This window comes from Ixodes scapularis, unplaced genomic scaffold, assembly GCF_016920785.2.
Source record: "Ixodes scapularis isolate PalLabHiFi unplaced genomic scaffold, ASM1692078v2 PGA_scaffold10__122_contigs__length_95168666, whole genome shotgun sequence".
In the NCBI taxonomy this organism is placed as follows: domain Eukaryota; kingdom Metazoa; phylum Arthropoda; class Arachnida; order Ixodida; family Ixodidae; genus Ixodes; species Ixodes scapularis.
Window position 1 is genome coordinate 42524272 of NW_024609836.1, and position 21286 is coordinate 42545557.

The following is a 21286-nucleotide window of genomic DNA, read 5'->3' on the forward strand; positions in this document are numbered from 1 at the left end:
CATCAAACTGCGTGATGTGCACACCAGGCTGCCTGGTCGGGGCATGAGTCCTTGTGGTGTGACACCAGACTCTCTTGGTGTACCCATCAGGCTAATGTGCGGTTACACCAGCATTTCTGGTGGGCACACCAGGCTGGTGTTCTCGATACATCAGCATCGTTGGTGGGCACACCAGATATTCTGGTGTCACACCAGGATTTTCTGATGCCACATCAGGATTGCCTGGTGTATTTTTCACTAGGGCCGCTCCCAGCAGGCGTTCAGGTATTGCGTTATACCGGTAACGGCTCCGTCAACCAGGTTACGTAGCATCTTGTTCGTCACCCTGTCGGGACCCGGGGCCGACCTGGTCTTGAGTCTGAGCAGGACCTCCCTCACTTCCGCTTCGGTGATGGGCACGCCCAACGCCGCGTTCCTCTCGCCGTCGTACTCCGTGGGAGTTCGGGGTAAGCTGTCCCTTATGCACCTGTTGCGGATCTCCTCCATGATGTCGTCCTGGGTCTCCTCATAGCGACGCAGGATCTAGCTCATCTTGTTCTTCTGGTCCGTCTTGGTGCCGTCTGGATCGAGCAGATGCCGAAGGATGTTCCAGGTCTTCGGAGTGCCAAGCTGGTGGTCGAAGCCGTCGCAGGAGTCTTGCCAGTGCTGTCGCGTGATCTTGCTGGCATGGGCTTCATTCTCCTTACTTAACTTTGCGATCTTAAGTCGAAGGTTGCGGTAGTGTCTCTGGATCGTCAACCTCTTCTGCATGCTGGACTTGGACTCTCACATGTGCAGGAGCTTACTGTCAGCAGTCAGCACGTTTGCCTCCTCAGGCACGGTCTTGGTCGCGTGCTCGGCGCAGGCCCTCAGCTCTTCCGTCCACTCCTCGATGTTCTCAATGTCCTCTTCCTCAAACTCCTCTAGAAATCTTCTGAAGGCGTCCCACTCTGTAATCCTAATCCTTCTGCCGTTCGATTTCCCCGGGACGGATATGACCGTCACCGCCACCACGAAAGAGTCACTGCCCTGATCTTCCTTCCAGGTGTGGATCCACTCTGCTCCTTTCACGTTCCGAAATAATGCTAGGTCCGGCGTGGTGACCCTTGTGCCTTGCATCTCCCCTCCTGGTGTTGTTAATCCGGGTCAGTAACCAGTGTCAGTCCTCCATCATGGACTTCATGCCAGAGGTTCCTGCCTTTCATGCTCTCGGTCAGGTACCTCCAGTCCGGGTGAGGCGCGTTGAAGTCGCCGACCACCACGGGGGCCTTTTGCTTTGCGATCTCCAGGGTCGCCCGGAAGAGTGTGGCAAACCTGTGACGCTTCGCGAAACTGCTGTAGACGTTGAGCACAAAGACGCTGCGCTCGTCCCTCTTCGTGTTCCACCGTCCGGATCCCGGTGTCGTGCTCGATGACTGGTAGGTTCCTTCTGACTAGCGTCGTGACCCGAGTCTTCTCCTTGGATCAACATTTTTTTTATCCGGCAATTGGACTCCACGAGAGCCTAAGAGAGCCAACGTATACACACACTCACTTCTGCTAAGTCACGCCGCGGTGGTGACGCTTCGGGCGCACAACCGATGTGGGTGCGTGAGCGAAAGTTGCCACGCGGGACGGGCATTCCTGTGTTGTTTTGAAATAAACCAGACTGAAACCGGCCTTCTCGTGAATACGCCGCGACTGGGTCTGCACCGAAATAATTTAGAAAGGTGTGACGATTAGTTTTTAGGGGCGAAGCTTCTTAGGGTCTAGCCTTGTTCATCCGCCCGGCGTCCGTGCTCACATCGATTGCACTGCCCCCGGAACCAGCCCACTTAAAAAAAAAAAAAAAAAAACGTACGATTGCACGGGGTCCGAACTCAGGACCGCTTGCTTATGGGGCAGACGTCTTAACCACTACGCTACACCCCAACGTTGCATATAGCCGCTCAACGTCTAGACAGGAGAAGGCACTGCGGTCAAATGCGTATATAATCGCGTTAAACTTTACATGCATTGGCTCAACGTTTATAGACGAGAGGGCGTTGCGGTCAAATGCTCAACTGCGTATATAACCACGATCCATACCACACATTGTCTTTCTGGCATGGACCGTTGACTTAAGCGGTGGAGATGCGTTCCCACGGCTTCTAGCGGATCCAAGCTGATCTTCGAAAAGAACCACTGGCTCTGCATTTCACCGACCATAAAGCAGTAATAATAAAGTCGAAACGCAACCCGGAACTCAGCAATAAGCAATAAAAAAAATCAGCACCATCAGCACTATTTATGAACTATAAAATCAGTATCATCAGCACCACCAGAGCTTCGCCCCGACCAACATCAGTCACCACGTGGAGATGCAACCTCTTTTATGGGTTTTCTAGCTGCTCGGTTCGTCCGAGAATGTGAAGAGGTGCCGTGAAAAGGGAAAACCAGGCCCCGTCAGACCACGATTGCTTGTGCAAGAAGTGTTTTGGATTGAATTCACAAATACTTCTTTTCGTCAGGGTTATTTGTTTTGTTCCGGCATGTACGCGGAAAAACCGTCAAGTTGTCCGGATTACCCGCGAACCACGGTCAGAGCGTCCTTCATGTTCAGTGGCCATCTGCTCTTTCAAACTCATTCAAACTGTCGTCTGCTCGTCCAAACGACAGCGACTCGTAAAGCAAACGTTGACCCGGTAAATTCCATAAAAAGTGACCGCGGGCCCCAAAAGGCTTTTAAGTTTGAAAATTGTTTGAAATAAGAATGGCTCGTTACACGAGGATATGTTTATGATAGTTACAAGTTAGTATCTCCGATTGTTAACCCGATTAACTTGGTACGATTCTCCTCGCGATTTTTAGCATTGACGTCGAGCATCGCAGCTACCGTCCACGCATTTGCAGCCCGAGCGACTTCGCGACTGAAAATAGCGAGCACGAATCTAATCGTACAAATCAGGCTTTAGCGTTCAATCCGCGGCTTAATAAATCGCCGCATGTCATTTGAATTACTCGAATTTTTGGGATGTAACAAGCCTCATTAATTTCGCTCAGGTCAGAAAAATAGTAAGTCGTTGCTAGGAGACGTAAATCAGCAATTCCAACGCGAAAAATAACACAGGGTTTCACACTGACGCCGACATCACATTTCAATGGTATGTTGTCACGGGGCGATGCGCTTGCCCACATCCCATTGCGGGTGCGCGGCAACGGAGGCGTGCTGCTAGGCGCGCTCCGGTTCGTTTGTAGACAAGAGTTGGTGTATAATTGAAGTTGGTATTCTTTGGTCCGAGACTGGGTATTTTGGCCTTTAATTTCCGAACAATCGCAGAGTAAGGCTTTATATTGCCTAGTTCCTTCGTTGTCACCAGGCTTTTTCGTGCCTCAGTTTTAAAGGGAATGCCCGAATTAGGCTTTACTTTTGGTCGGTCGGTATTCACTTGAAAACACATTTGGGTTTAGATTTGCAACAAGTACCAAAATTAGGCGGCACTGGTGGACGCTCAATTGATAAGTGGCGCGAGCATCCTTGAATGAATCACTTTGGCTATTATGTAGAAAAGCAGAGGAAAGCCAGAGAAAAGTGAAGTAAAAGTATCTTGTTACATACCAAAGTGTTGAAGAAAAAACTTATAAGGCCCCACTTGGCGGTTTAGGATTGCCACACTTCGTCCAAATAAGGTGTTTCTTTTACGTGCTGTCTCGCACACCACCCATACTCTGAACTGGGCAGCTAACAACGCGGAAGCTTAGGAAGTTGTTCTACGAGGAATATGTCCACGAATGTGAATATCCACTTCACATGGAGGTGAAAGCCAATTGTAACAGGCTACCTGTTTAAAAGGTATGCATATAACGACAAGGCTCTGGTGCAAGCAGACTGAGAGCTACGTCTGAGACAAAAATGGAGTGTATCAATTTTGATGTCAGCTGCGTTGCTTGAAGTAATCGGCATTGGGGTATCCAGTCTTGCTATTCAGACTTGTCCCTATCTTAAATACCCTACTACTGAAATGCAGGAGGATGCTTAAGCTTCGCTTTTAAGAGTGGAACGTGATAGCTAAACATATAAGCCCCGCTCGTTCCCAAGTCGTGCAAGCGTGTCTGTGTGGTCTAGTCACTAACGTGCCTGGCTCACAAGCGAAGGGTCGCGGGTTCGAACGCCACACACAGGCGTGACGTCACACGTGACGTCACGTCTGTGTGTGACGTCACGTTTCACGTCAGGTCACACGCGAGCTTTGTGGGTTGTTTGAAATTCCCGCGCGAGGTCATGTAGCGTGACGTCACACGTTGGCTCTGACATAATGACCCTATCAACCAATCAAGATTTTTTCGTCCAACCCCCAGAATTTCTGTGACACGACCTCCTAAATACTATCGCGTTAATACCGCATTCTAAATAGTTCTGATAGTGTTTTGGTATTTTGCAAATACATCTCTTCTAGAGTATTTGCTGACTATCTCAAACACACATTCAAATTTTGAAAAAAAAAATTTTTTTTGGGGAGACAATTGACAGACTTTGGAGGAATCGTCAGACCTCATGACAAAGCTCGACCAAGTGCAAACTCGGAGTCAGGCGACCAAACACAGACAAGGAAATAAGGCTGAAGGAAAAAGTACACTTTAAGAAAAAAGTTGTCTCAAGGGACTAACGGCAGCATTTGGTCCTCTGAATTCCCAGTTTCTCCCCGAAAGGACCATCTGGTTCGAGCTAGGTACCATGCGCAAAAGCTGGGGACTCACTGCGCTCGACTGGGACTAACCGATAGGTGTGCGCGGGCAAAAGCATTCATTAGTCTCCTCAGACCCGGTGCATCTGTATCGTTTAGAGACCGAAGGCAAACGGAATGTTCGCCAGGAGGACAGATGATGTTACGCTTGTCTTGGGGATCGACGGGACTCAGCCCAGCACGGCTGAAAATGTTTACAAAACTCGGACGAAACTGGCGAATTTGTTTAATGTGCCACCAACGTTAAGATATTACATGGTAGATCTTCGCGCGTTTTGTAAATACGAGTCAACGAACGTGTTGACTGGACTTCACCCAACTATCTCGTCAAAAATGACGTGTTGACATTTCACAAGTCCCATTCACGTAATTTGCCTTCGCGCAAAAGATTAGCATTTATCCAAACGGAACACGTCCAAATACTAACACTTCTCTTTTCTCTTAAATGAAACTTAACAGTTAGTAGAAGCCGCGCTTTCAACACCGGAGTCTCGCAGTCAAAATAAATGGTCACTTCAATCACTAAAACTGAGTTTTTGAGAACAAGTCGAGCCTCGTCTCTGCGTCTCCCAGTGACCAACCTTCCTGGGTAGTCCAATGTCGAACTCAAGATCCGCAACGACACACTTGATGCATGGCACGTTCCACTCAAAAAGCACTTTCAGGGGCAGTATCCAGACGCCTTCATGTCATCGTCGTCGCTGTTTCAGATAACATTCCGGATGAACAACGAAGAACGAATCGCGCCCGGAACGTTATCCATGGCAACACCCTGCTAATACAAAACAAATGCGAACTAAAAAAAAAAGGCACCCGAGAGAATTAAAAATACTTAAAAGAGAGAAACAGAGAGAAAGGAAACATAAAAAAAAAAGTGTCCGCTTGTACGTTATTCGACCGGCGTGTTGAAAACGGCGACCTTTTCCCGTCCTTGGGTCGGTGGTGATGTGTAGTGGGATGGGAAGAGATTTTCGTGCGCGCTTTTCCCCCTCCCACCAATCCCCTACCCCGCATTCTTTCTTTTAATCCTCGCTCACGCGGGGGGTTAGGCAGATGGGATAGGGTCCAGCGAAAAAATGGGAAGGTGTCTTTGTTTCAAAAGAACCTGTTTGAGTAATGGTCAATTCCACTGTTCGTTTTGGAGCGCGCCGGGATCGACTTTTCTGGAGCGAGCCAATTTCACTGGGCGATCGGGATCGAGACGGCCGTGTTCCATTGGTCGTTTTGGATTAGCTCCCGCTCTAGATCTCGATCTGGATTCGAGAAAAGTCGCTCCAACGATTTCGGCGAATTCAAGCGGAAGCCAGCCGGGCCAGCCCTCGGTGCACACAGGTGACTTCCTTTCACGCGTGGCATCTCGCCTGATCTTGCCCATCCCGCCTCAGAAGAACTCGTAATGGCCGCTTGTTTACCCCTTGGCTCGACAGCCGGTTCGTGTTCCAGGAAGGACAAGAGAAGATTTGGCTGCGCTACGGGCATTCCGGCAATCTTTGAGAAGCTCTTGAGCCATTCCTGCCGCTCGTGCGTCGAGCACGTGTTAGCGCCGCAATTACGCTAACGTCTTCAAAACGACCACGGCGGCCGCGGAAAGGGGATTCCCGGGAAGTTGAATGACGGGAGGCATCGGCCGACCCCGGAGCAGTGGTCATGTTCCACGGGGGATCCGTAGGCGGCGCGACCCCGTTCGGATCGTGTGCTCGATTCCGGATCTGGTCAACTGATCCCGGCGCGCTCCATAACGCCCATTGAAATTCGCTATAAGTTGAAAGTTGAAATACAGCCTTCGCCGGAAACGAGTCGCCGTTTTTTCTCCTTGTGTCGTCTCCGATCATTGCGGGATCCGGTTTGGATTCACGGTGCTGCACCACTGCACTTGATCTGTTCTGAAGTCACAAGTCAAAGGACCTCGATTAAGGTATGTCGAAGTACTTCTGTTTATGGTGTATTCATTAACTGCGGCTTCAGAAAGTGTTTCATTTTCAGCGCTTTCTCTAGCTTACAAAGCGCGCGCCATGCTCTATTCTTTTTGGAACCATAGTAGTTGATTTTGTTATGCAGCCACAGAGACCTCATATTCAATCGTATCGAGCGAAACGCCAGTTCTACCGATGGCTTATTTTTTGTGTTTTGCGGACCCTGGCAGGATCAATTGACCATAAAGGCTTGTCCACACATGCAGCACAGCGCTACATGCGTAGCGCTGACCTTGGACTAAGCGCGTGCAGACGAAAGCGGTCACCAGCTTTGAATCGCGCCGTCAAAACTGTTGCTCATGGCAGACGAAAAGTAGCTCACGACACGTGAGCAGCGCAACATCAGCGCTTCGCTGCATGTGAGAACCGGCCTTAATGACGACATTTATTCAATTTTACTCTAGACTTTTGCTTTGATGGCGGGAGCTCGTGCCGTCACTTTGAAGCATAGTTTTGAGCACGCACACGGTGGGTTTGTAGTTCGCAGCGAACGGTCTACTAAAAATCGAATATTGCGCTGGTCTGCTGTGAACAGATTGCATGTTGGTATTGAACCATTGTAGCACTTATGCAGCCTATTTGTTATATTATTATGCGTGTGTTATATCTCATACTTTTGTCGAGCGATCGGGTATTTCACGCTGCCCTGTTACTAAAATTCAAAATTCCTCGCAAACAGGCAAGAAGCTGCCGGTGCCCTAATAAACGGTGCTTGGACCACGACTGGTTTGGACAGGCGTCCCAGTGTCCAAGCCAACGTCGACGCAAGTGCACTCTTCAGAATTTGGCCTTATCGTGGATTCTAACGCCCAGGAACTTCAAATTTAGCCTTCCTTGAATGCGATGTGTATCTGCGAGGCAATAAAGCTACGTTTAACCTGAATTGCACAATTTCGTTTCAGAGATTTGTGGCTCGGGACCCAAATGTAAAGGATAAACCTTTAGTCCCAGGCGTCTAAATCTAAGGGCGCAACATTTAGACCCAGGGGTTCAAGTACAAGGGCCTAACAGTTGGTCCTCGGGGTTCATTTGAAACGGTGTAACAGTTAGTCCCAAGGGTCTAAGTGCAAGGGCATATCAGTTGGTCCTCAAGGTTCAATTGAAACGGTGTAGTAACACTTGGTCCCCAGGGAACAGTTGTTCCCTGGGGACCAAGTGCAAGGGCTTAACAGTTAGTCTCCAGGGGTCAATTGCAATGGCGCAACATTTGATCTCTTCGGAGGAACTGCAACAGACTAATAGACAGGTGCAACTGTTACTCCCCTTCCCGTTAGTCCCCGAGGGGACTACTTGTTGTGGCAACGCACTTGCTCCCCTTGGGGAATAAATCGCGCTCCTTTTTTTCTTAGAGTGTAGTTTCCAAAAGTCAACAAAGACCAAAGGGTTAACACCAAATATACCCGCCTGTGTGTGTCCTTTTTTTTCCTTTTAAGTTTTCTTTCAAATGTATTAACACGTCACGCTTGGAGCTAACAATCTGCTGGTGACGACCTCCGGATTCGTCACTCAGACCCCACCTTTTATCGGAAGCTATGGTCGTTCCGTCAGCGGAGGCCAATGCTTGGTACAGTTACAATGGATAATTGTTGGGCTCGAGCACGTTTTCAATGGAGCGCAGGATCACCCTCAGTCAAAGGAGCTAGATCCTGTTAACATTATATAACTGTGGTAATCTACATTAAGCTTCCTTTTCTTAAAAAGTTTTCTTGCAAGCTCGTTCAATAGAGTTTCCTTCACCTTCCTCAGTATGCGTTCGTTGTTTCATCCTAAAAATCGTGGCGCCCAGTTTTCTGTTAGGTGGAGCCAGTTATTTTTTAACTGGTAGATTCTGATTTCGGAATTTTGACCTCAATATATCAATAATGGTTTTAGCTGGTGCGAAAGAGGGGGGGGGGGGGGGGCAAGGGAGCGGATTTTAGAAGCTTTTTTGTTGACAATCTTCTGTGCTTAATGTGTTCCTTTCTTGACCTTTCTAATTTTGATGACAAATTGAATGTACAGGTGCTCCTCCTCGCCTTTGACTGGGAAGAGAAAGTACTCTCTCTTGGTTTTTGATCCGCGACAGAGGCTGCTGTTCCCGAATTGATATTTGTTATGAGCGTGCACTTTGTCCTTCACCCGCGCACTCATCAGCAAAACTGGCTGTCTGATCAACTTCTGGTTCGGCAGTTAGGGATATGCGGATATGCAATGTCGAAATATGTATTTTCAAGTCCACTGAGTTTCACTAAAACATATTGGGAATCATTCGGAGCTCGTCATGAGTTGAGTCTGCCGCCAAATTAAAGCACGGCAGATGCCATGTCTACAATAGGTGAGCCCCTTCCGTTTCTAATATCTTTCAAGATCCGTTCGTTGCAGATCCCGAAATACTAAGTAAACTCCGATTGCCGCAGTTAAGGCGATTCCTTAATGCGATAAAAATCGCAGCATAATGTGACAGAATGTGATAACGATCACAGCATAGTGATGCCACCACAAGTAAAGCACCCCCTTTTCTATTTATTCTTTATATCAGCTAACAACATAGTTGCCACGTATCTTCAAAAATAATTCAATTACGATTTCAAAGTACTTCTAGCAAAAGTAACTTGAACACTGCTCTAAATACATTTTCCAATTTGTATTTTGTACCTTATCGTAAATATTCCTCATACTGAGTATTTGGCAAAACACTGTTATTTTTCAACACTGGGAAATACCTATATAGCAGGAAAGCAATATTGAATATATAAATAAGGGAAGAACATAAAAGACGAGGACGGACAAGATGTCCTCGTATTGTCCCTACTGGTATTTTATGTTCTTCCCTTATTTATATTTTACCCCTACCAGCGCGCTCTTCATGCCAATCAATAATTAATATGCTCACATAAAAAGTGCATTTCCACTTTACTATTTGCCTAGCTTTCACACAAGATTGCAATAATCGGTTGTCAGAGTTATGTACGGGAAAGAACACGCGCCGAGATCTTTGAGTGTGTTATCTTCCCAAAAGAATCATAAACGACACAGAAATAAAGTGCTCTGAAATCACTTATAAGCGATATTTTCTTAAAGTTTATTATTGATAATCAGGCATTTTGGATGAAGCCTAGATCTTGACGGATTTCCAGATTAGGGAATCTTAATCCGTTTCTATATATCTTAGTTCTCTGAAAGAAAACAAATAGAGCAATATTATGAAATTGTAATCAAACTAAATGCAACTCCCTTAAATACATATTAGATTGGATTTATAATATGATCACATAAAGTACATAGGCGATTATTCAAGCACTACGCACATCTTGAGTCAACTATACTTAACAAATGATTATCGAGCGTAAGTGGGAAGAAGCTACAAGCATCTTGCTAACGGCTAATAAGTTCAAAACAATCCTCAGCTCGAAGGGAACGATTAAAAAAGATTAATTCATCATGCAGTGTTTCTTGGATTTTGTATCGGGGCTTTACGCCATTCCGGTGTAGTGAACCTTTTGAAACATTCTTGCACTTCATAACAACGCACAGTTGAATTTCGTTACATGTACTTAAGAGATAATATGGCCTAACTGGAAAGTGCAAAAAAAATCACCTTTTCTAAAGAAATCATGTTGTGTCATCTTAGAAAGACGGTTTTAAAAGGAAGCGGACTAGAATAAATATCCTACCAGCTGGAAATTTGTACCGCCCTCTGCCCAGTTGTAAAGTGTCTTCTAGTACGAAAAAGACGGTTAAAACGTGATACGAGCAAATAAAACAAAAACACCTACACCTCAAATCTCTGTACCTCTCAAAGGACAAGTTTTCCCCGTTAATATAGGAGCTGCAACAGGGTGCCCTAAATATTGACGCTCTGATACTGACGTCAATAAATTCCGTTTTGCATAAAAACTTCCGCTCCCAAAGGAAGTAGCAATAAAATGGAAGAGGACTGAAACAAATATTGAAAAATTAAAAGTTTACTTATACATTTACTTTTCAAAACTATAAAAATATTTTGAATCTCTGTAAAAAACATATATTTCGTATCATAGCGGTTTTTTGTTTACTATTCCTTCTATTAACAGTGTGCAGCACAATACAATAATTTTGATATTTCATTGTTTTGACAGCTAGTTGTACATAGCAAATATTTGGGGCGGTTCAATTATTTGTATGTTTTAACACTGAGCTTACATCTGAAATAAACACATCTCAAGTTTTCTCCAACCTATAAAAAGCGAAGATATAGATGTGGAGCTTTTAAAACTCGTTTTTTATCGTGTGCTACATTCACTCGGATGTGATGGATAATATATTGAGTTAATTGTACAAGTGTGGTCGATTATTTCAACGATTCACGGCAGAAAATTGGCTAAATAGCATGTCTATTGATACAGTGGAAGTGAGGTAAAATATGTAAAACAAACTTTAAAAGCACAAAAAGCCTATATGTTGAACATTTTACGACATATAATTTTTGTCCGCCGCATATTAGTACGAAATGCGGTGGTGTTAAACATTTGTGAAAATAAGTAATATATAGCTTGCCGGACAAATCAACAAAGCCGAAAGCGCGAAATATCTCCCACTGAAATCTTAGAATCATATTTTCTGCAGAGCGTCATTAACACGTATGGATCATCTCTTTGTTTAGTGAGCATTTCAATTGTTCAAAATTTGCTGCTATCTCCTTAAACTATTTCATAATTTTAAAGCTTCAGCGTAATTATGATGTTCTGAGAACGCTTGAGCCCAGTTGCTTTCTTTTTTTAACTGAAATGGTCCGTATTAAAATTTTAAATTCAGAGTTAATTTGTGTAGACACAAAGATATTCTAAATGAATTTGATGTTTTGAATAAATTACTAAAATTGTTTGACCATAACTACTGGATCAAAATACGTTGGCCATTTCGAAAGGATATTTTAAGTGGGCGCTATTATGCAAATGGCATCACAATCGTAAAATAGCATGGGTCTATTCTGTCTCAACGCACAAAATACTGATTTGAATTCGTGCCCGAAAGTTGAATGGCACACAAGGCGCTGTAAGCATCATATGCTTGACTTAATGCTCTTGAGTTCTTTGTAATGCAATGCTTTGTAATGATAAGTCTAACCATATTCATTATATTTTTGAAGTGATGAAGCATTTTGAGCGCACAGGCCGTCTACACGTTAAACGCCATACTTATGTTGCAATGTCTCACGATAGTTGTTACAACCATATAGACGACTCAGAAAACTGGCGACGCTATATTGCCTAATGAGGAGCAGTAAACGCAATGAGTCAGCACATATCGAAGCAATCCACCCGCCATGCGCAGCTTGCCGTTGACCGTTTACACATCAAAATGACCAAGACTGCTAAAAATAAACTCAATGAAGTAATTCTTTTTCTAAATTATTTTTGGCTAATTTGAACAGGGTTGGAGAATTTTATGTACATTGTCTTTGGGTGTGCTGCTTTTTTAACGCTAGAAACAAGTTTATACGAATAAAGCAGTCTAGATTTCTATAGCACTTTTAACATTGCATGCTAGTATTTTACTTTAGCTGTTATGAAAACAAACGGTGAGCGGGTTTTCTTGAACAGAGCTTTTAAAAGAGCAGACTTACTTTTGCAAAGACTCTCGCAGGTTTCCTTGTTCCAAAAATAATTTTGCCTCTTTGGGCATTTGTTTGCTTTGAGCTTTTTACATTTCTTGGTTTCCTTGTCAAAGAAGAATCGGTCGGACGTTTCTCTACACTCATCTTTTTTAGATGCAAACTCACACATATCCATCTTTGAAACGCCTGCAAATCAGTTTATTAAAAGTACAACAAATACTGATATAAAGTTATGCAGCTGATAGCGGGGGGCCGCAGTGGCACCTGACAATGAATATTTGCATTGTAATGACCTTGAGCTACCCATACAGTTATGCCCTAGTTGGCGCTTTAGAACAACGAAAATCATTAAAAAGAATTTCAATAACTATAGTGCCTGCAGTGTGGCCTGAGTATAATATCAAATGCATAGAAAGAGCCAAGTTCAGACAGTCGAAACACAAAGGCGAAGTAAATTACCCCTCAGGCACAAATCCACTGATCTCGCAGTACGAGCCTGAAAACGTGTTAGATCACAGGTACGCACATCGCACAAAATTTGAAACGCTTGCACTGGCAGCAAACATTTTGCCGTAAGGACTTTGATTCTTCGGGGCGAAGTTGAGCTGCCTTAAATAAGTATCGCTCATTTCAGTGAAGCGTGTACTGTAACTTTACAGTTTCAAAGAATTTTTTGTTCTCTTATACAAATAGCGGCTGGTTCAGCGAAGGTTTTCGAAAAGCCCTAAAATTAGTGTGGTTAAGAGAAAAAATAAACTTTTATTTCGAACAAATTGCCAGTCACGGCGGACCTCAAGAATGGCAAAGAACATACTAATTAGCTAAATATTTAACGAAGGCTTACTGATTAACTTTGTAATGTGTGAAAATAAACATAGGGTTCAAATGAGAAACTTGCTAAGCATAGTTAAAAACCACTAAATCAACTGGTATTTGAAATCTAAACGGCAAAAACAGCATTTTACGACGTTAAAAAAAGAACGCTAAATATGGACGCATTTGTAGGTTTTAGTTTCTTCTCGGAGCGCATATTTGCACCAACGGTCCTGCTACCTGGTGGCCGAGGCGCGAAGTCACCGCCTTGCCTCCCTCGTGGGTTGGGAGGAAGTATGGCGCATGTGTGCTGGCGCACTCGGCCACTGCGCAGCAGAACCGCTGGCGCAAAGGTGCCACCAGTAAGACATCCGGAACGTATAGAAACGTAGCCGAACTTACCATTTTTCAGAAAGCCGTAAAATGCTTCCCCTACCATATATTTTTAAAAATTAGTCGATTTTGTGGTTTTCGATGACGCTTAGCAAGTTTTCCGTTGGAACCACATGTTTATATTCACTAATTTATAAGTAAATGAGTTTATTTTCGTGAATTGTTTAGTGAATTAGTATGTTTTTTTTTAGTTCTTGACGTCCACTGTTACTTTTAGTTTGCTCCCAGAGAAGTGTTTCCTGTCAACCACCCTACCACCATATTTAAAGTCTTCGTCGAAACTCCCTGCATAGGTAATTTACATAACACCAAACAAACACCGCAGAAAAAATCAAAGGTTTCTAAATAGTAGATGCCGCATATATATATATATATATATATATATATATATATATATATATATATATATATACTGTAACCGACTTAATCTTCGCGGGCTCCAATTTTCTTGAATCGGGCTAAGCTGAAAATTTAAAATGATTCGCGGGTTCTAATTTTCGCGAATCGAGCGTAGCTTCTGTAACGTTCACCTATTGCGCGAATTGTTCGCGGGACGTATTTTTCGTGAATTGAAGGCGATCCGCGAAATTTGAGAAAATTAGGTCCCCGCGATAATTTTGTCATTTATATACATATATATATATATATATTGTACAGATGTGTGCATCAATGATACACAGTCTAACTATTTATTTACGTAATATTGGAATGTTACAGCTCTATTTTCAATTTACAGCTCTATTTTCAGTTTCCATTGAAAATAGAGCTGTAACTGGCCTTTTTCAGACCTCAGCATTAACTAGCCACCCAAGACTTATTTCGCAGAACAATCGCATTACTGGGCGTCGCAGAATATTGGTCGCTTCAACGATCGGTTTATTTTGATCTTGTTTGGTGTTAGTGTGATGTGGGATTAGTTAGGGTTAACACCATAACTTCCTACATGTTTTCGTTTCAAATGGGACTGAGTGAGCTTACCGCGTATATATATGTTTTAAGTGAAAATCCGTAATCATGTTACAAGTAAGAATGGACAAACAATATTGTACTAAGGAAACAAAATTTAGGCGCTCCCGTTCATCTTGGGCGGCAGCTAATTCATAAGATATGCTCAAACGAAACAAGAATAAACATAAGTACATATTTGTATCCTCCATGTATTCTCACAAAGGAGAGGTGATGCTTAGAGCAATAAAGAATTCAACTGTAGAACGGAAGCTTAAAAAAAAAATACATTTTTTTACGTACAGTTGAGGATTGGAACTAGCTACCCTCTAAGCACCTCATGTTTCAGCCAAGGCGTTTACAAAATCCTAAAATAGTATAGTTCAGAAAAAAAAGAAGAAACTCTTTTGCAGGAACAAACTGCCAGTCATGCCGAACTCAAGGTATTAAAAAAGAAACCCATACAAATTATTTCTATAATTATCTAAATCTTACTATCTTTAATTCATGAATATACACATACTGTTTCAGTTAGAGACTTGCTGAGCATAATCACAAACCTCTAAATAAACTAATATTGGAAAGGTAAAGGAGACATAAAATATTCTACGGCATTTCAGAAAAAAAGTTCTAAATTTCGACGTATTTACATACTTTGTTTGACCTTAAGTCCAGATGTGGCAGACGCTATAATGTGATGGGACAAGTCAGACAGCATAAGAAGTGCACAATCATGGCGTTCCCCCTGCTTCTGCGCGTGTTGTGTGATCAATCATCCAATCACGAACCAAAAAAAAAACCTAGCAATTTGCGTTTTTTACGCTGCATGATCGGTCACTTTACCACGTAACGTCGGCGTGGTCCAGACTTGAGCTTAAACAAAGTATGGGTTTCTGTTTCCTAGTGAAGTGCATCTTTGCGCGAGCAGTCGATCGCGCCACTTCGTCCGTGCCACGCTTGCTTTAATCCTACGAAGGAGGCGATGATCGCGGCAGCTGCAAGGATTTCTGCTGTGGAAATTTAACTTTAAAATGAGGCTTTCAAATCACTTAAGGCAGGCTTTCACTGTATTTACACAAATCTTGGTAATTTTTTTAATAAACAAAGTCAGTTCTTCTATTTTTGGTGCAACCATTGTTTATTAACACTTCTGCATTATAATTTTAATAAATGATCACTGCTTATGTTGTCTTGTGAAATAAAAATGCAGTTTTTAAGTTGAAATCAATTATGTCAAATCTCAACCATGTAATGTCTCTGATGTCAATAAGAACTACTAATATCTCATTGTTTCATCTATTGATTGCGTGCTATTACCTTCACATGTCGAAGTGCAGGAGCTCTCATCGAAGAAATTATTTTTGTTTCCATAACATCCACCATAATCAAACGTTTCGCATTTCTCGGTTGTCATATTATAAAAATATCGTGTTATCAATGCTCTGCATGGTCCTTCGTCCATAACTTCAGTACATCTCTTTTGACCTAAAGGTACGAGTATTTTTTTAAGAAAGTACATGTTACCGTATCTATAAATTAGTTTAATCTTGGTATCGCGCAGAATAAAATTAGTCATTGCCCTTCTTTATCCGTTTTTATCCAATGTGCCTAAGAAATTATATAATACAGCCCCATTTCAGGAAAACACCATAGCATGTTTTAGATGATATTTAAGAAGTAAATTTCTTCACGACATTTCGGATGAGAAGCAAGGTGAAATGCTAAATTTAGCCTGGTTGATTTTTATTCCCACCTTTCTTGGTTGTTATAAATTGCTAAAAACGAAAACAGTCACAGTAACCTTTCTTGTAAATGTCTGACGAATGGCTTATTGCAGCTTTGAAGCCCAACCTACTAAACGTTTTTCCGCAAGGTAGGAAAATCATTTTCGCCACCCTTCCCCATTTCCTCCTCTTCCTCGGCTATTTCGGAGGCGGGGCGACTACTTTTGTTTCTGCATCTTGGGGCTAGATAAACCGGGATAAGCTCCCGGCGTATGCAATCCTTAGATGCAGCAACATAGGAGTCCCCCTTCGTCCAGATACTAGTGGGAGAGGAGGAAAGGGGAAGGGTGGCGAGTTGGATATTCCCTTCCTGGGGTAAACTACTTTGTAGGTAGGTCTTCAAACGCCGACCTGCAAGATATTTTTCAACCAGGGAGAAAATCCTCCTCGGAATTTCCCCTCCCCTCCTACTTTAAACTTGACTCCTTTTGTTGCTGCCTCTTGGGGCTGGATAATCGGGGAGCTTATCCAGCCCCTAGATCAAGTAACAAAGTAGCCCCGCGGAGTCAAGATAGCAGTAGAAAAGGGGAAATGCAAAAGGTGGTAGGAGAACTTTCACCCTAGTTGAAAGATATTTTGCAGGTCGGACTTTAAGCTAAACTACTTTGGCATTTATCATGCGAAATCACAAAACAATGCGTCGCATCTTTGACGTTTTGGGGATATATCTGGGGCCTTGTATCTTAGGATTCATCAAACTTTTAGTTTCTTAAATACCATACTAATGTCGGGTTTTATTTGTTCTATCGCCTTTACCCATTTCAGTTTATTTATTTTTACTAACTTGCATTTTTTAGTTTTGTGAAAAAATTGCTATATTTTGAATTTGCTTTATTAAAAAGGCAATTTCTTATTTATTTCCCATGTTTAACTGTTCACAGTAAGGTTCAATTTCTCTGGGTGTAGTTAATGTTCCCCCTTTTTTGTTGTATTTTCTGTAGAAGTGCTCAAACCTACATACATGTACACGAATCGGCAAAAGGGTAGTTTCACCAGTTGGTCTCACTGAAAGGTTTTTTAGCCTTAAAAGGCTAAGGGAAGGTGGGTCGGGCGTGTTTGGGAGGTGAAGAGGCGTTAGAGTAATGGAGCCAACGCATACGTTTATGTGTATACAAAAATTGCCTGCCTTGGCCAAATTATTCTGGGGCATGAGAGGGGTGGGTACGTGATTGCGTGAAGAGTAGATAATGTAATGAGCAGCAGATATTTTATTTCATCCACCTGTAAACTGAGGATGACTTTCTTGTGTTCTCACGATCCTTTGAGATGGGCCCACTCGCCCGGCGCCCTAGTCTGTCATATTGTTTTAAAGAGGTGTTTGAGAGGCGGGAGGGGTTTGGCTTTATATCGACGTGCCCCCATTAGCAAAGCATGTCTGCCCCTACACCTTTGTCGAGCTGACGTTACCGGCAATGTATGCTTTGTATTATTATTATTATTCATTATTCTTAATATTATAATTATTATTATTTAAGTTAGGACGCTTAAGTCGGTGTGTATATTGGTGCCTATCTCAATTTAATACACCAGGTGATATTTTCTAATGGAAACATAATTAACAAAAAGAGTAGAAACTACTAGCAGAATGGCGGTCTTCCCTAAACGCTTCTCAAGTTCGGCGGACATCTTAAGAGCGGATAACCGCCACAGTCTGCTGAGTAATTAACACTAAATTGTGACTCTACCGAAAAATCCGGTATAGCTTTTTGCTATCCGGATTATGGAACCGGACATTATCTGGATTCTATCTGGATTCTATCTGGACTTTATTGGAATATAGGTTTTCAGAAATTATTCCCTTGTCTGCAATCTGGATTTTGGATTTCCAGTAACAAATTTCCGGTTCCATAATCTGGATAGTAAAAACTTATACCAGATTCTTCGCTAGGGAAATCATTAATAATTAGCGAAAATGAACAAATAGTTTCAATTATTACCTTGCTCAGCCTTACGGAAAAGCGCTAAGTGAGTTAATATTTGGAGGAATTAAAGCACATAGGAAACGCGGGTTGCGCCATAGTTACCGCTCGTACAGCAGATGCAAAGTTAGCGATGGGGAAACGCGAATCACTAGATCATCTTTCGCGTTCTCCCTCCGCTAGCTTGGTGCCTGCTGCACGAGCGGTAACTTTGGTGCGCCCCCGCGTTTCCTACTTGTTTCAAGTCGAACTAAACTTCACTGATGTACTTGCTTTCGATTACGCTTAGCAAGTTTCTGATTGAAAGGTTATTTTTATTTTTATTACCTAAAAGTTAATTCAGAAATACTAGTTTATTATCCTACTTATCCCGAAGATTATCAATATAAATAATGTCACTCTGGACGTAGAATTAACCTGCACAACCGCATTAGGTAATGTTTTACGGAGTTTTTGTAAGAAATATCTTCATAATGAAATCACGCAGCCTGTATTATATCTTTTATCCCTCATATTGCCTGCTTTCTTCAATTCGTCATGTTTTTCTCCTCCCAAAGTGCCCCGACTCAATCCTAACGCTTCTTAAAACAAAGATATATATCTACAAACGGCACCCCGGGTGCTGTCGCTAGCGTTCCAGCCGCTTTGCTGCTCCAGCTGTTTACACTCGAACCTGTGTCCCGTTCTAAGAATGACTGACGTCCACATATTTGGTCAAATATCACAGAATAAAATATATCAAAATGAACGGTTTTCTATTATGATACACATCAACATCGGTCTGCTGATGTCAGCTTTGCAAATATCTCATGGGGGTCAGTTCTTGCTTTGAAATTTAATCTTTGAGAGAATACAAAATCAAATACAGATATTGGTACAGCACACCTATGCACATAAGGTTTGCTTTCAGTGTGTCTTCATTAATATTAGACGGACTCAATAATGTTCAGTAATAACCGTCATGGCTTTCAGCAACATAAACTAGGTATCCCAAATATACCTTGTCATCTGTCTATAATTACTACTTTCTTTTTGCAAACATTATTTACGTTCACAGCATGTTTTATGCTTGCAATTTGAATAAAAAATTGAAACTCTTCCTTGTGCAGTACTCAGTGGCAAAGCTCAATACTCGGACGCTAACCTCAGTCGTATGGTAAAAATGTCACAATTTTACACATCAAAAGGAGTGTGCAGCTGTGTCCATTTTCACAGCAGGTTCTTTGATACTTCAGGAATTAATTGGGAATTACTGTAGCGCTGACAGAAGTGAGTATCAGGAGCTGTCATCTTTCCCTCTTGAGCAACGACTTGACATTTTTTTGTATGCTCATTTACACACAACTCACCACACGCAACGCAGGGAGAATAAGCTGGAGTGTCTAAGTTGTTTGGTTTTGTCTATAAGGCAATTTATCTGGTTCCCAAAACAAACACAGCTCATCTGAATGCCACTTATAGCCTGTCTCCCTTTTTTCAGACCTGACTGCTTGAATTTCGTGCTATATGCAGACAAGAATCTCCGTGGGGTCGTGTTGAGTTCACCGCAAGGAGTTCCTTCCTTAACGTCGCTAAGGATATCATGCTTGGAAACTATACTTGGGCACAAACTTGAGCTCAACTTACTGGAATATTCATTTTGATATATCTTCATTTTATGTAAACAATCGTAAGGAGACTTCATCAAATCTGTGAACGGCTGCCATTGATAAATCTGGACACATGTAAACTGTGGCGTTCGAAGAGCGGAAGGGTAGGGGCAGACAATTTTGCATCGTGGGACCGCGGCACCTCGCACTGTACTTGGTAGTTTGTATTTAGGCAAAGAAATAAGCGCTAAATTCTTGTTTTCATAGTCCTTTAAGAAAATTAATTTTCTACATTATCTTCTAACACTGAAAATTCCTGGGCATTGTCAACTGTCTTTTTGTGAATCGCTCTATACCTAATTTAGTGAAAGCTAGTATGCCGTGTTGTGTAAATATTTCTGAATTAAACTACGGAATCTAATTAGTTTTATTTTGTTTCTGAGAGGCTATTTAGTTTAATCGATACGCTATTAAACTCTTGACAAGTTTTACTGCAACACTATTACACACAAAAAGAAACAACAAAAAACAACGCCAAACGTTATTCAATTAACAAAACCACTATCTCACAAAAACAAAAAAGGCTTTCGGGGAAAAATCTTTGTAACATACTTTAATTTCACGGTTGAATTGTATATAACTATTAGAATACTAGCAAAACGTTACCTATTTGGTTCCACTATAAATTGCATTTCTTCCGAAATTTAAGATATATTATCTCAATATTCAAGGAATTAAAGAATACATGTAAATTTTTTTGTTAATTTCTCACGCTTATGAAATCTATATACCGCTGAAGATTTTAAAATTGAAATATTTTCGTTTATTCCTCACGTTAAACAGAGCAAGCAGTAAAAAAGGTACAACTATTTTATACATAAAAGGATCGCGTCTTGTCTATCTTTGGTTGACATATTCAGAGCCCCTCCTTCCCTGCGAGGATTTTGAATTAAAGTACTTTTTAACATACTCGAACACAGCTAAGCCTGATAATTTTCCCAAGACGTTCTTTTACCGAAAGGAGAAATATGTATTTAGTATTTTCTTTAAAGCTTAAAAAAATATTGGGCTTTTCTTAACAATTTAACAGGAGTAAGTCAACATATTTAGATATACCGGTGTCGTTGTGCGAACATCCTGAGCATCTGATACAAAAACGAATATTGTCTTACAAAGCTCGAATATCAGTCGACGATAAGATTCTAATAAATGCACAAAAGAAGGAGAAATAAAGGACATATTGTCGTTTTCTTATTTACCCTCCTTGACTAAAGCGTGGCCGACCAGAACGACGAAACTCATCACGAAGATAAACTGCATTGTAGGCTGCATTTAGCTCGCGGATGAATAGTAGTTCCAACTACTTGAAGCCTTGGAACGTAAAACGAAGGAGATGCTTTCTGTAACATATGAAGGCGTATTTATACTGTGGATTCCAATGCATTGGCGTAGGTTGGAGGCACTTTTAGCTTCCACCTTTCCTTCTTTTTTTTTTTTTGAGACGTAAAAATGTTTTGTTTATCTTTTTCTTTTTTACGAAAGAAACGCGTACATGCATAATACAATTCCCAAGGCAACGAACTCCGAGCTCGTGACGAACATCATGCGCACGA

General features: G+C 42.1%; 1 protein-coding gene across 1 annotated transcript; it reads right to left on the bottom strand.

Annotated features, from left to right (window-relative positions):
• Positions 1–765: 765 nt before the first annotated feature.
• LOC8042300 (tissue factor pathway inhibitor-like) lies at positions 766–21005 on the bottom strand. Its single transcript, XM_040221899.1, has 4 exons — positions 20933–21005; positions 15699–15866; positions 12240–12416; positions 766–1106 (listed from the first exon to the last, which is right to left on the bottom strand). Exons 1-4 carry the CDS (start codon positions 21003–21005, stop codon positions 766–768), a joined length of 759 nt encoding a protein of 252 aa, XP_040077833.1.
• Between the last annotated feature and the right edge of the window lie 281 nt (positions 21006–21286).